The 12,900-nt window shown below is 42.2% G+C and overlaps 2 protein-coding genes across 3 annotated transcripts in view; one reads left to right on the top strand and one right to left on the bottom strand.

Annotated features, from left to right (window-relative positions):
- LOC124289710 (nuclear valosin-containing protein-like) overlaps positions 1-3,806 on the top strand; it is a 66,758-nt gene extending 62,952 nt beyond the window's left edge. For both annotated transcript variants that reach the window (XM_046726340.1, XM_046726341.1), the window contains 3 exons: positions 2,327-2,403; positions 3,094-3,250; positions 3,710-3,806. In XM_046726340.1, coding sequence (XP_046582296.1) covers positions 2,327-2,403; positions 3,094-3,250; positions 3,710-3,754 — 279 coding nt within the window. In that variant the 3' untranslated portion in view covers positions 3,755-3,806. The remainder of the gene's footprint in view (positions 1-2,326; positions 2,404-3,093; positions 3,251-3,709) is intronic.
- A 2,620-nt stretch (positions 3,807-6,426) lies between these two features.
- Positions 6,427-9,013, bottom strand: LOC124289680. The gene is made up of 3 exons (XM_046726296.1): positions 8,849-9,013; positions 7,969-8,190; positions 6,427-7,439 (listed from the first exon to the last, which is right to left on the bottom strand). Exons 1-3 carry the CDS (start codon positions 9,011-9,013, stop codon positions 7,392-7,394), a joined length of 435 nt encoding a protein of 144 aa, XP_046582252.1. The 3' UTR covers positions 6,427-7,391.
- Between the last annotated feature and the right edge of the window lie 3,887 nt (positions 9,014-12,900).

Here is a 12,900-nt window from a genome sequence, read left to right as displayed (position 1 = left end):
TGTATCAATGTTTTAATAAAAATATTGTACAATAAATAAAAATATTTTTTATCTATTATACGGCCCCAACCACGTGGAGTTACCTCCCTGCTATGCATGCGCAGCCAACCAGGTAAGCGCCTAGGCCCGTATCATCATTCCTTCTGCTGTCACTCAAGCATTCACACATATTTCCAACCTGAGTTACTACCTGATTTACTTCTTGTAGAAGAATATCTGAGACTTCAACAACTGTATGTGTGGTCTTTATTCATTTTGAGAAACGTTTTATGGACTTTGCAGTCTGTTATTTCTCATTTATGTGACTTTGTATTAAACATTTACGCTAGCTTTCCCGTGGTTTACGCACATGTTGCTATTCCATGGCGGGAAGTTTTAGCGTGCCATGTGGTTGAAATATTGCGTTATTCACCAAGTATTTCATGTCGCGTTGTCGCATTCACGTAATTTTCAATGTTTTGTACGTGTATATTATGCTGTTGTGTACGCCGTTAGCTACATGCTTGCGTGTTTGCTTTCAGGCCTTAACGGGATGTGCTGCCTGCGGACAAAATATTTGCCGTTCTGATAAGCATGACAAATGCTTATGCTGCCTGGAGAAGGCAGGGCATAACCCTGACATCTGAGTTGTGCATGGGCTTCTCCCCCCAAGGCCCAGAAGAGACGGGTGGCTGATTTCCTTTTTTATAAAGAATTACGTGAGGCGGGAGGGGACCTGACCCAGGAGGTTCCCCCGTCCAAGGCCATAAAGGCTAAGCAAACCAAAACTAAGTCTTCACATAGGTCACACTCTCCGTCTCCGTCCAGTGGTTTTGATATGTCACTTATCACTCAATTGTTTCAGCAGCATATGGACCCCGTGAAGTCCCTCGTTCACGAGTCGGTTGGAGGTCTCCGGCAGGAGTTCCTCGCCCACTCTGTTCGGGGGGCCGAGAGAGTCCAGGGGTGAGATCGCTGAACTCGGCTCGATCCCTTGGCCTGGAGGCGTCTGTCGATCCTTTGCCTTTGGCTTCGGGTCCGGATGCCTCGGCTGCCCCGGAGGGGGAGGGTTCGCTCCCAGTCCCTCTCTCGGTGTTGGCGCAGGTCCGTTGAGGATTCTTGGGGTTCCGGTCCCTGCGCCGCCCCGCCCCATGAGATCGAAGGAGCTGGTTCTGTCCGGCCTTCCTCCCATGTCTTGGGACCGGGGTCGAGTGTTGTGTCGGTGGCCGGAGCTGAGAATTCCTTCGGCTCTTCCCTTCCCGCGGCGTCTGTGGCTCGGCCTCCCACCGGGTCAGGGTTTGGCTCCTCTTCACGTAGAGATCCGAATTCTGACTCGGGCTCAGGTGCCGAGTCTATGGAGGTTGGGGAGGTCGAGGAGTCGGAGGGTACTTTCTGTTTTTCGGCGGCTCTCTGGGAGGTGAGGCAACGTATTGCTGAGTATATTCCCCAAGCCGCGGTGCCGACATGTCGCTCGGACTCGACTGAGTTCCGCCTCCCGGGTGAGGCGTTTGCCCCTAGGCAACCCTCTCAGACACAGCTCCGTATCTTGCCTTCCCTGGTGCAGGACATGATTGATTGACGTGATCCCTCGGGGGAGGCTCGGCTTCCTCAGGTGCAGCCCCGGCTGCTAAGCAAGGGCGGTTAGTTCCACCGTTTGCCCTAGCGGGCTCCCCCCTCGGCAGGCATACCAGACTTATGAGGAAGTCTACCGGAATGCCATGCAGCAGGTGCGTGTAGTGGTCCACGAGACGTACCTTTCCTTGATCGGCTCTGGAGGCGGAAGGGAGCACTGGGGGCGTTTCCCCGAATGGGGATGCGCAAGCTGTGGCTGTCTATCAAATTTGCGAAGTTTAGTTTGATACAGAGATCATGAACTTTCAAAAAATGGTATTGAAATGTTTTAGTGCTGTCAAAAACCTAGGTGAAAGATTGTTTGCTTGATGTTGATATTAGTTATCAGAAAATCACATGGCTTGTGGGAGTCCCAGTGGACATAAATAGCAAGTCAGTGTGGTGAGCGAAAACATATGATGTCATTCCAAAGTATCATGGCTGAACTCAGAACTTCAGAAGCGATCAAAATGGACTTTCGCTTCATAGACTTCCATATCAAACATTTGAATAAAATAACATGAAGATGTAGGTACCACATGATAACTGTTCTGATATTCATTTGTTTTCTGAGCATGTGTCTTTTCTGAGATAACGCAAGGATAACGTTTGGATGTCATATACCAGTCCTCAATATTTACTCAACTTTGTGTCCCAAAAGATTAAAGTTTCTTGTGTCTGTTGTATGTGCAAGTTTCACCTGTATTACGGAATTAAAACTATGCCTATATTCTAGAATGGAACCAAGCCACAACTGGCTCCAGATGTCAGTCTTGCCACAGTATCCATTGATCCGAGATCTGAAGGATTCACGTAAGTCAGTCCACTTCCCTCCAACCACAATATTACATATAATACATGTTTGGAATTCTGGCATACAGAGTAGGTGCCTTTTATTAGACTGATGTGGGTCCAGACTTAATGATAGCCTATTGTGATATGTCTGAAACATTGCTGGCTCTGGCCGAACGCACCAAGCTATGTCATTTTTTGTATTGAAATAACTGACCCAGTTTGTTATCAACTATCATTAAAGTAAGACTGATTTTTCTCTGATTGCATTTTTACGGTTCTGCCAAAATGCCCCCAAACTTGATAAGCTGAGTTGTTTTTCTGCATGATCCAGACAAGTGATATATTATGTACTCAAAACTTGAAATGTAGATGCCATAAGCGCTCTTCATAGCTATAGCTTTACTGACGCTGCAAACAATGTGTGACATCATTCCCATGTTATCAACATAAAATGTCACAAAAAAGTTTCATTAATTATTGTTTACTTTTCCTCTGTGCCATAACTGAAGCAATATTCAAAGGTTTTGGCAAGTTGGCAGACCCAACAATTTTTATTCAAGACAAGTACTAGTGCCTGCAATTTCAAATTTGATGAATCTCAATTTAGCAGTCAGTGTCGACTGATATTGTATAGAGATGATGGTACGTTTTGCTTGGTATTGACCTGAGTTCCTGGTCCCACTTCCTATAACTTGCCTACTTCCACAGTGGAGCTGATCTGGCTGCACTGGTGAGGGAAGCATCAGTGACAGCACTGAAGGACATCATCAAACTGCCTGTCTCCGACCGCCCTGCAACAGTCAGTGTCACAGCACAACACTTCGAGTCTGCCTTCAACAATGTCAGGTCATCAGTCTCCAAAAAGGTATTTCCTTACATTTGGGTAATTTGTCTGGATACATTTCACTTTGCTGCTGCAGCATCTGAGAACTGCTAAATTATAAAGTCTGTTGCCTAGTTTTATGTGAGAAGTATAAAAGGGGTGGTTTTTGCTTTACATTTAACAAAGAAGATGGTGTGAAGAGTGAGCCTAAGAAGTAGCAGAGATAAATTCACTGATAGTCAGAAAATGTGACAGATTCAAAATCACAGCCAAGAAACATACGATGTGGGTAAGGTTTGTGATCAGTTGTGTTGCTGCTGTGATATCACTTGAACTGCTTCTCACTATTGGTCCTAATTAGTTTCCATTCTTTAGGATGTTCATACCTCATATGAATTGAGTCAATGTCAATTTTGATTTTAAAATCATTATTGAGATGATTTGATATTTTGATGGCTGGGATAAGTACATGAAGATTAACACTGGAAATTTTCTTTGCAGGATCAAGAAAAGTACTTAAGAATGAAGGATTCTTTAAGATCTTGACAATTGTGTAATCTGTACATTCTCTGTGTAAATTAAAGCCATGTTATATTCAGCAGTAATGGTTATTTCTGTTTTGGAGGAGTGAGTGAGTTTAGCTTTACGTCGCACTCAGCAATATTCCAGCTATATGGCAGTGGTCTGTAAATAATCAAGTCTGGACCAGACAATCCAGTGATCAACATCATGAGCATCAATATACACAACTGGAATATGATGACATGTGTCAACCAAGTCAGCGAGTCTGATCACCCGATTCCATTAGTCGCCTCTTACGACAAGCATGGGTTACTGAATTCTAACCCGGATCTTCTTGGGTTGTTTTGGAGGAGCTTCAGTTGCAGAGTAAATGAAAATTTTCATGACATTGAAAGAAAACTGTATGTATTCAAACAAATGTATGATGGCATTTTTCTTCTAGATTTGTGGAATATTTGTGGTCAGACTTTCCACAAAATCTCTGTAATGAGTGGATGAAACATTTGTGTCATTAATCTATTATGTTTATCAAAAGGGAATTTTCCATATTTCAGTATGTTAGGATGTCATATTCTGAATCTGGTTACATAAGTCCCCAGCAGTGGGGTGACCTGATTACATTACCACTGACTGTGTGTCCTGGTTGATTGCTGCTAGAGGTTTCACTCAAGGTCCTGTGTCTTCTGATTCTACCTGGATTGTGTGCATCATTGCTCATGTTTTCAGTCATTGTTTTGCTTGGTTGTGTCAGTTGCGCGTGTCACAATGATTATGTGTCCTTGTACCTAAATGGTGTTGGTTGTTGCTGTGGCTGAGTCAATGTTTTACCAGGTTCTGACCTCATTCATTCACACAATTGAAACAAATAACATGGGACCAAGATAGAGCTATGACATTGTCATACATTTTCACTGTTATGTTAATTGCAACTTAAATAATAAGATATGAGGACAATACTTTATTCCAGACCAGAGTATACAAATAACAGCAAAATGAATTAAATAACTTTGTAAAATAGTGTTAAGAGAACTTAACATTTTTTAAGCAGAATAAGTTTCTACAAAACAGGAACTTCTGGAAACAAACCAGTCCTTTCATAATTTTTTTTACAAACTACATGAACATGAGCCATTTCATTCAACCCAATTAGTAACAAGAAGACAAAGTCATCAATATCAGCAAAATACTCTTTATGAATATGTCTACTAGTTATGATTATGTCAAATGTTTTGGAGTGTACACAGCAAAGTGGAAGGAGAGTATTGAAAGGTTTTTGAGATCTGCTCCAGAGCAGACGCACGGACGGAGTGTGACAGATGCATGGACGGACAGAACTCGTTTCTAAATCTAAAAATAATCTATTGAAAACATGGCTTGTCAGTGTACACTAGAAGTAATGTTGAGCTGTTCCTATTTATTCAATTGGCCCACATGTCCGTCTTGTAAAGAGTAGTTCAGGTCAGGCAGGCAGGCAATATTATTACATAAATATATAAATTCTTGTAAAAATAGACACAAAAAAGATACAAATAAAAATTCAATGTAAACAACATAAAAATATGAGTACAAACATAACAGTCATGTCATGTAATAAAAAATTATGTAATGTTTAAAATTATTTGATTTTTTTTTTTTAATACTAGAATATTTCAAACATTTCCAAATGCCTGGAAAATCTTTTCTGGAGTTCTGAATGCACAAATAGAATAAATATACTGGACAAAATAAGTTAGGGATATTGGTATTTTTATGATTGATATTTTATCAGTGTGTAAATTAATAAATAGATCATTATTCATAATTTTAAAATTTACATATATCCCTAACTATTTTTGTCCAGTATAGAAGAGATCACAGAAACGTCCACACCATAAACAACCTTAGAACATAGAACATGAAAAGTTCAGAATGATTTCATACTTAGGGCAAGTACATAATTTTTTTCTGGAAAATGGAAACTAAAATGAAAACATTTGTGGAACAATAGATGCAATGAATAAATATTCTTGTATGTCATATTTGTATCACAAGATATTGTTTTCCAGAGTGATATCACACATACACACTCTTAGTGAACCAATGATTGAGAATTCCTCATCTTACCACCAGTTTCAAACTGGTGGATGATAAGGCTTGTGATCACCTAGATCTTTATCACAAAATATAAACTGAGTATTTCTATATCAGCAAAAACAAGAAGACATGGTCATCAATGTGCCCTGCCACAGTGTTCAGTTCCTATTCCTATATACCACATTTGGCTTCCCTATCTATAACGGTTACTGAGGAAATCTGTTCTCATTGGAGATAACTTGCACTAAGTCAAGAAACACTTGACAAGGGCCATAACTCTGTACAGAATTGTAAAATAGGTTTCCATTTTCGAACTTCATCAAGGCATTTGTGTCCTGAAAACACATATCAAATTTGGTTTCCCTATCTATACTGGACAAAATAAGTTAGGGATATTGGTATTTTTATTATTGATATTGTATAAGTGTGTAAATGAATAAATAGATCAGTATTCATAATTTCCAGATTTACATATATCCCTAACTATTTTTGTGCAGTATATAATGGTGTTTGAGAAAATCTGTCCCCATTGGGGATGTCGTGCATTAAGTCAAGAAATGCATGACAAGGGCCGTATCTCTAACAAATTAGGTTTCCATTTTCAAACTCCATCAAGGCATTCATGTCCTGAAAACATCAAATTTAATATCGCTATCTACAATGTTTTTTGAGAAAATCTCTCATCATCTCGGATGGATGGACAGATGGAACACAAACCTATCCCTCACACTTTGAGGCGGGGATAATAAATATTGGGAAGTAAGATACAAAGGTAATAAAAATATGCATACAAAAGATGTTAGCAGCATATATGACAGCATTGCAAGTGGCATGAAAACCAGGTCCACTAACATGTATCAACTATGTAAAACATGCTAAAATATGACTATTGGCATCGTGACATTTGGATCACAATGACCTGCAATAGTGCTGATAGCATATTGTCGACCCGCTGAGAAAAAAGAAAACATGCCACGTCACTCATAAAAAGACATACAAAACAAGGTAAGATGAAATACCAATATCACCAGTATGTTTCAACAGTAACAAGGAAATCAAATGTTTCATTTACAAAAAGGTAAAAGGATAAAAATGCTAACAGTGAAGATAAAGATCACAGACAACTGACAGTTTTACAAATGGTAAAAACAACATAAGTGCCAGCTTACACCAGTGCTGTTACAGCTTACAACATGAAGGATTTGATGGGCACACCACGTCACCTAGTTGAGTGTCATCCCAATATCTATCTGTCAACCACTTGTTTGTCTGGAAGCAAGTGCAAGGTTGCTTTGTGCAGATAAGTCAAAGAGTCCAGAGTCACAGCAATGAAGTGGTAATTATAGGGTGAACTAAGAATGCATTACAAATGTGTTCTATTGACAATGCATTAATGCTGGAATTACATATGAATATAAATGTACAAACAGTAGTGAGGTCTGACATTATATATATATTAAAGGAGGTGTGATGTGGTAACTGGTATGAAAGTTTGATTTGAAATGGTGGGAGATGTCACAAATGTCAGTAGTACATATGCTGCAGTAGTATCAGTATTTTGGTGGCCCTCATCCAAGTATCTTGGTATTCATTGTAGCTTTGCTTCAGCATCCAACTTCCCCTTGAGTACATCCACCTAAAACACACATCACATGGTGTGAGAGATATACTGGTCATATCTGACTTCAGATAACCTAGAGGTTAACATATGCCACCAGGTGGAGCACCATATCTGTAAATGTATAGAATATGTTTTCTTGGTATAATACAGCATTCCAGCTCTATGACAACAATCCTGTATATTGTATGTACAGTTGGATGCAACCCAGTGGTTGATAGCATAACCAAGAACACTCTGCCAATTTGTAGGATGACAGACTATCAACTGATTCACATTAGCCTGACCACCCAGTCAACTGTGATGACATGGGCATGTATAGGTTGGTGTTAAACCATCATGTTACCCTTTAACAGCTTGTATGTATAGAGTATAATATTTAGTCCTTTTAAGGCACAAAATTTCAGTGAAATCAAGACATGTGTTTAGTTGTTGCCTTAAATAGAAATGCTGAATGTAAATTAATTGTTAACTAGCCTATCCAGTGTAACTGAAACAGACTTTGGTCATGCTTGTCCTCTTAACAAGAGGCATATTTGTTGCTTACCTCTTGTTTCATTTCATCAGATAAGGCATCAGTTCTAGTCAGCAGCTTATTCAGCCATTGATAAGACTCCTCATTTTCACTGCATTGATGCAATGTCTGGGCACAGTTTAATTGCACTTCATCACTGTGGACACCTTCACGATTCAGTTGTTTCACCAAGGTCAAGGCCTTCTGGAACTGTTTTACACTGCACCACACAGACACCGACCTTCCTATCAGCATCTGGGAACAAGGACACAGTTATGTAGCACAGCCATTGAAACTAATTCATGGCCCATATTCGAGCTGGACTTCATCATAAGTTGTGTCAAGTTGTATCATGCTGTAAATGTTTCCTGAAGTACAATGTACCTATTTATAGTATTTAAGCAGAGTACTTCAGTAGCAAGCACAGCAGATAAATACCTTTTGATAGAAATCATCTGTAAAAAAATCTCTTTAAAACTTAGGTGAGGAGAACAAGGGATTATGATTTCAGAATGACAACTGTTTGATAATATTATAATATATACACTTTACCCTTAACTCGATTAGGATAACAGTGTTTGTTTGCTCTTTACAGCGATACGCTCTCTTCCATTAGGTTTTTCAGAGTAGCACAGCTTAGATTCAATGTCAGAATGAGAGAAATTTAAACATTAGATTAATCTTTCCTTTGGAGTTGACATAAACAAGGATCATAATCAGGCTGAATCCAGAATTTAAACTGTCATAGGATTCTGACATGCTGAAGGGACACAACTGTGCACAGAGAATTGTGGCACCATCCTTGCTTGCTCCACTTTCTTCTTAAACAATAAATGCTAAATAGAGTAGGTTAAGACCTGTTTTCTGTCTGAACATAGCCACTGCCAAGTGACAATGACCAGCTGTGGTTTACCTGGTTGCCTGGGAACTTCTGGAGAGCTCTGTCTATAACCTCTCCAGCAATGCCAGGCTTGTCATCCTCCACACACAGTACACAAACATTATCGTATGTGTCTTGCATCAGCATCCCTGGCAGTGAGCAACTCCCTCCAGCCCCAGTCAGATCCCCCGGCAACATGGTGTACCCTCACTTTGTGCTCAAACAGGCTATTATTGTTAGGAACCTGCAAACACATCATCAGCACATAGAGGACAAGTGAGTGATATAAGTGGAGTGTATGTGAAGCTCATACAGGATAATGTGAGTGATATATGTGGAAGATATGTGAAGCTCATACAGGATAGGTGGAGTGATATATGTGGACAATATGTAAAGCTCATACAGGATGGAAGGATACATGGATATATATGTGGAAGATGATATACGAAGCTCATACAGGACAAGTGGTGATATATGGAAGAATATGTGAAGCTCATGACAGGATAGGGGAGTGATATATGTGGAAGATATGTGAAGCTCATACAGGATAGGTGAGTGATATATGTGGAGGATATGGCTGAAGCTCATACAGGATAGGTGAGTGAGTGATATGTGTGGAAGGTAGCGATGTGGGAAGCTCATACAGACAAGGACAGAGGATGGAAGATGATGGAAGAGACATGGAACACAGGAAGGATATGTGGAGTGGACAGGAAGACACAGGAGACAGACACACATGGAAGACATGGACAAGCCCCACACAGGAAGACAAGCCCAGCACAGGATATGGAGGTGGCCCCATGGAGGAAGACACAGGAGTGAACCCCACACAGTGGAAGAGCACAGACAGGTGAGTGGACATGGAAAAGACACAGTGAGTGGACAAGCCCACACAGTGGAGGACAAGACAAGCCCAGGACAGCACAGTGAGTGGAGACACAGTGAGACACATGGCCCCATACAGGCACATGGAAGACAAGCCCACACAGGAGGAAGAGGTGAAGCCCCACACAGGACAAGGACACAGAGTGGACATGGAAGAGGTGGACATGGAGGAAGACACAGGAGTGGAAGACAAGCCCCACACAAGGACATGGAAGAGGCCCACACAGCCCACACAGGAAAGACAAGCCAAGAAAAGGACATGGAAGACAGGAGACATGGAAGACACACAGGACAGACAAGGAGGAACCCCACAAGGAGGCACAGACAAGGAATGCACAAGGACATGGAAGACAAGCCCAGTGGAAGACAGGAAAAGACACACAGGACATATGGACACAGGAAAAGACAAGGAGGTGGAGGTGGAAGGAGGCACACTGACACAGAAAGGAAGCATGGAGGACCAGACACACACAAAGAATGGACACACAGTGGACCACAGAATGGAAGGAAATGACCACATGGACCACGCCCAAACAGGCAAGCCACACAGGAAGACAAGCCACATGGAGGAGTGGACAGGAAGACACAGGACAGGTGAGTGACAGTGGAGGTGAGGAGGAACACAGGAGGACATGGAGGAGGAGGAAGCCCCAGGAGGAGACACATGAGGACCGACCAGACACACAGGTGGACCACAGAACACAAATGGATCGGACCCCAGGACCGACCACGGAGGAACCAACGAGACAAGGAAGCCCAGTGGAATGACAAGCCCAGTGGACAAGGTGGAAGACACAGGAGGTGAGGAAGACAAACAGATATGGAGGCACAGGTGAGTGACAAGACAGGACATGTGGACAAGCCAAACAGATATGGAGGAAGCCCAGCACAGGACAGGTGAGTGAGGCATGGAACACCAGAGACAAGGAAGGAGGAAGACACATGTGGCTTACAGGATAAGGAGTGGATATATGGAAACACGAGACAGTGTGGAAGGAGGACAAGGAACAGTGGATGGATGAATAAATGGAGGACATGGAAGGCAGGAGGGTGAGTGATATGGAGATAAGGAACAGGATGGATGGAATATAAATGGAGCACATGTGGAAGATATGGAACACGAGACAGTGGTGGAGGAAATGGAGGAAGGCATACAGGAAGGTGACTGAAGAGCACATGGAATAAAGAAAAATCAGAAGGAAGGACACATGGATGAAGCGGACCACAGGAACTGAAAGGACACACGGAAGATATGTGGCCAAATGAACAGGACAGGACACATATGCGGATGGAATGGATAACGAAAGGAAGGACAGTGGATGGAGGAAGGCCTGAACGACCAAAAGCACATAACGGAAAGCCAAAGAGTGAAAGGCATGGAGGCATGGTGGATGCAGCCCAGTGGTTCAATGCAGGAGGAAGACCGCAGTGGAAACAGTAGTATGGAATGACCAGAAGGGGCAAGGTATGGGACATGGACAGTGGATGGAATAGACGTTGAAAAGAAGGCATGAAGAGTAATGGATGGAATGGACGAAAAGGAAAAATAGCCTGACTTGTATGGACAATGGATGGTGGAAGGATCTGGCTGGATTAGGTGAAGGAATGAAGGAAGATCCAGAAAATTAACTGTGTGGCCTTTTTTAAATTGTAATGTCATAATGGTGGTGGAATCCCAACATCCGAAAGCTGCCGTGAGCTTAACGCCACCAGGATGAACGCCCTGAATGTGCTTGATGGTCTGTTGAGCCAAAGGTTCGTAATAGTCAGAAACCAGGTGTTGTTAGATGACCGATAAATCCCAAGCTGGCGACGGAACTGCCTAGACTGATCTGCCAGTTTGTAGAACACAATAGAGACTGTAGCCCAGGGACTGTAGAGATTTTGGTGCCAGTAGCTGTAGTTATTACTGAGTTAATAGCGGTGAGGTAAGTTGCCAAGGTAGATGCTTTAAGGTTCCTAGACAGTCACAAGTGTTGTAGGTATTTGGTGATAGGCTGTGCTGAAGCTGAAGTAGGAGACAGAATATCAGGCACCTTGCAATAAGTTTGAATTTGTTCCACTTATCAGTCACATACAGATCGAAAGTAGAAGCATGGATGCTAAGAACCAATAGCTGAAGCCACCCTCCTGGTATATCCCTTGGCAATTAGAGATCTTTTTGAAATTGAATGCAGATGCTACCACATGAAGATTGAATGTCAGTGGATATGCATGCAGTCGGTTCGCGGATGCACGAGTACATCGCCTCGTGGGTAGGTAGAGCTACTGGCTGGGTAGAGCTACTTGGCTGTGGGCTGGTGAGACGTAACAAATTGACAAACCAACTACACACTGGCCAGTAGGGTGCGTGACCAAAAGCAGTGCCATCTGCTTGGTGGACTGTAGCTTTGTAGTACTCTCGAGGTAGAAGGGCTGGTGACGGAAACGTTTTCCCAGGGTATGTATGGCCAGAGCGCCCTGATTCGTGAATTGGCGCTTTGGGATTGGTGAGATCTAAACTGGGAAGTTGATTTTGCACCTGGACATGGAGGTCGACTTGGGGATAAGTGATTGTGAAACAAGCCGAACTGAAGATCTGTGGATGAATCATCCACTGAATGACATTCTTTATCCCCGAATGTGTTCGTTCTTGCTGAGATTCCAAGGAATCTAACAGCTGAAGAAGAGCATTGCCCAATTCTAAGAGACTTTATTATGCCCATCCTGTTGACCCCAGATGATATACCAAATGATGGTCGAAGTTGTCGGACTGAATGAGCAGACTGGTCAATCGTAGCTTCTGCCCTAATTTCATTAGGCTAATATAACTGCTTTGAACTCGATGAGTGGGGTTGAACGGCATTAGATAAATTCCTCTGCAGACATTCGATTCGGCCAAAACCATTCAAATGCAGGTGACAAAAAGGTAAAATGGTAGGGGATCATAGAGCCTAAGGAACAGACATGGAATGGAACTCTTCCGCGCATTACGATGATTCATTGAACCAACACTGTAATTGATAGATTGGATGAAAGTAGTAGGATGTACTCATGGGGAGCCATATCACACTAAAGTGGGATTGTTGTCTCGCTTATAATGCTGCCTGGCTCACGCTTCACTGCCCTCTTCATTATTTTGCAGAATGCAACAACTCTGTTGATGTTATAAATCTGCGCGAGCCATTGCATTCTGTCGAATATGTAGTCACCGTAAATTT

The sequence above is a fragment of the Haliotis rubra genome, unplaced genomic scaffold (assembly GCF_003918875.1).
Source record: "Haliotis rubra isolate DU_JTF1 unplaced genomic scaffold, ASM391887v1 Scf447, whole genome shotgun sequence".
In the NCBI taxonomy this organism is placed as follows: domain Eukaryota; kingdom Metazoa; phylum Mollusca; class Gastropoda; order Lepetellida; family Haliotidae; genus Haliotis; species Haliotis rubra.
Note: the sequence above shows the minus strand (reverse complement) of the source record. Positions and strands in the feature narration are given on the sequence as shown.

Excerpts from the sequence above, each read along its gene's own strand:
- LOC124289680 (XM_046726296.1), bottom strand. The coding sequence starts at position 9,013 with ATGTTGCCGGGGGATCTGACTGGGGCTGGAGGGAGTTGCTCACTGCCA. Across the intron at positions 8,191-8,848 it reads AGAAGTTCCCAGGCAACCAG|ATGCTGATAGGAAGGTCGGT; the intron begins GTAAACCACAGC and ends CCTTGTTCCCAG. Across the intron at positions 7,440-7,968 it reads CTGATGAAATGAAACAAGAG|GTGGATGTACTCAAGGGGAA; the intron begins GTAAGCAACAAA and ends TGTGTGTTTTAG.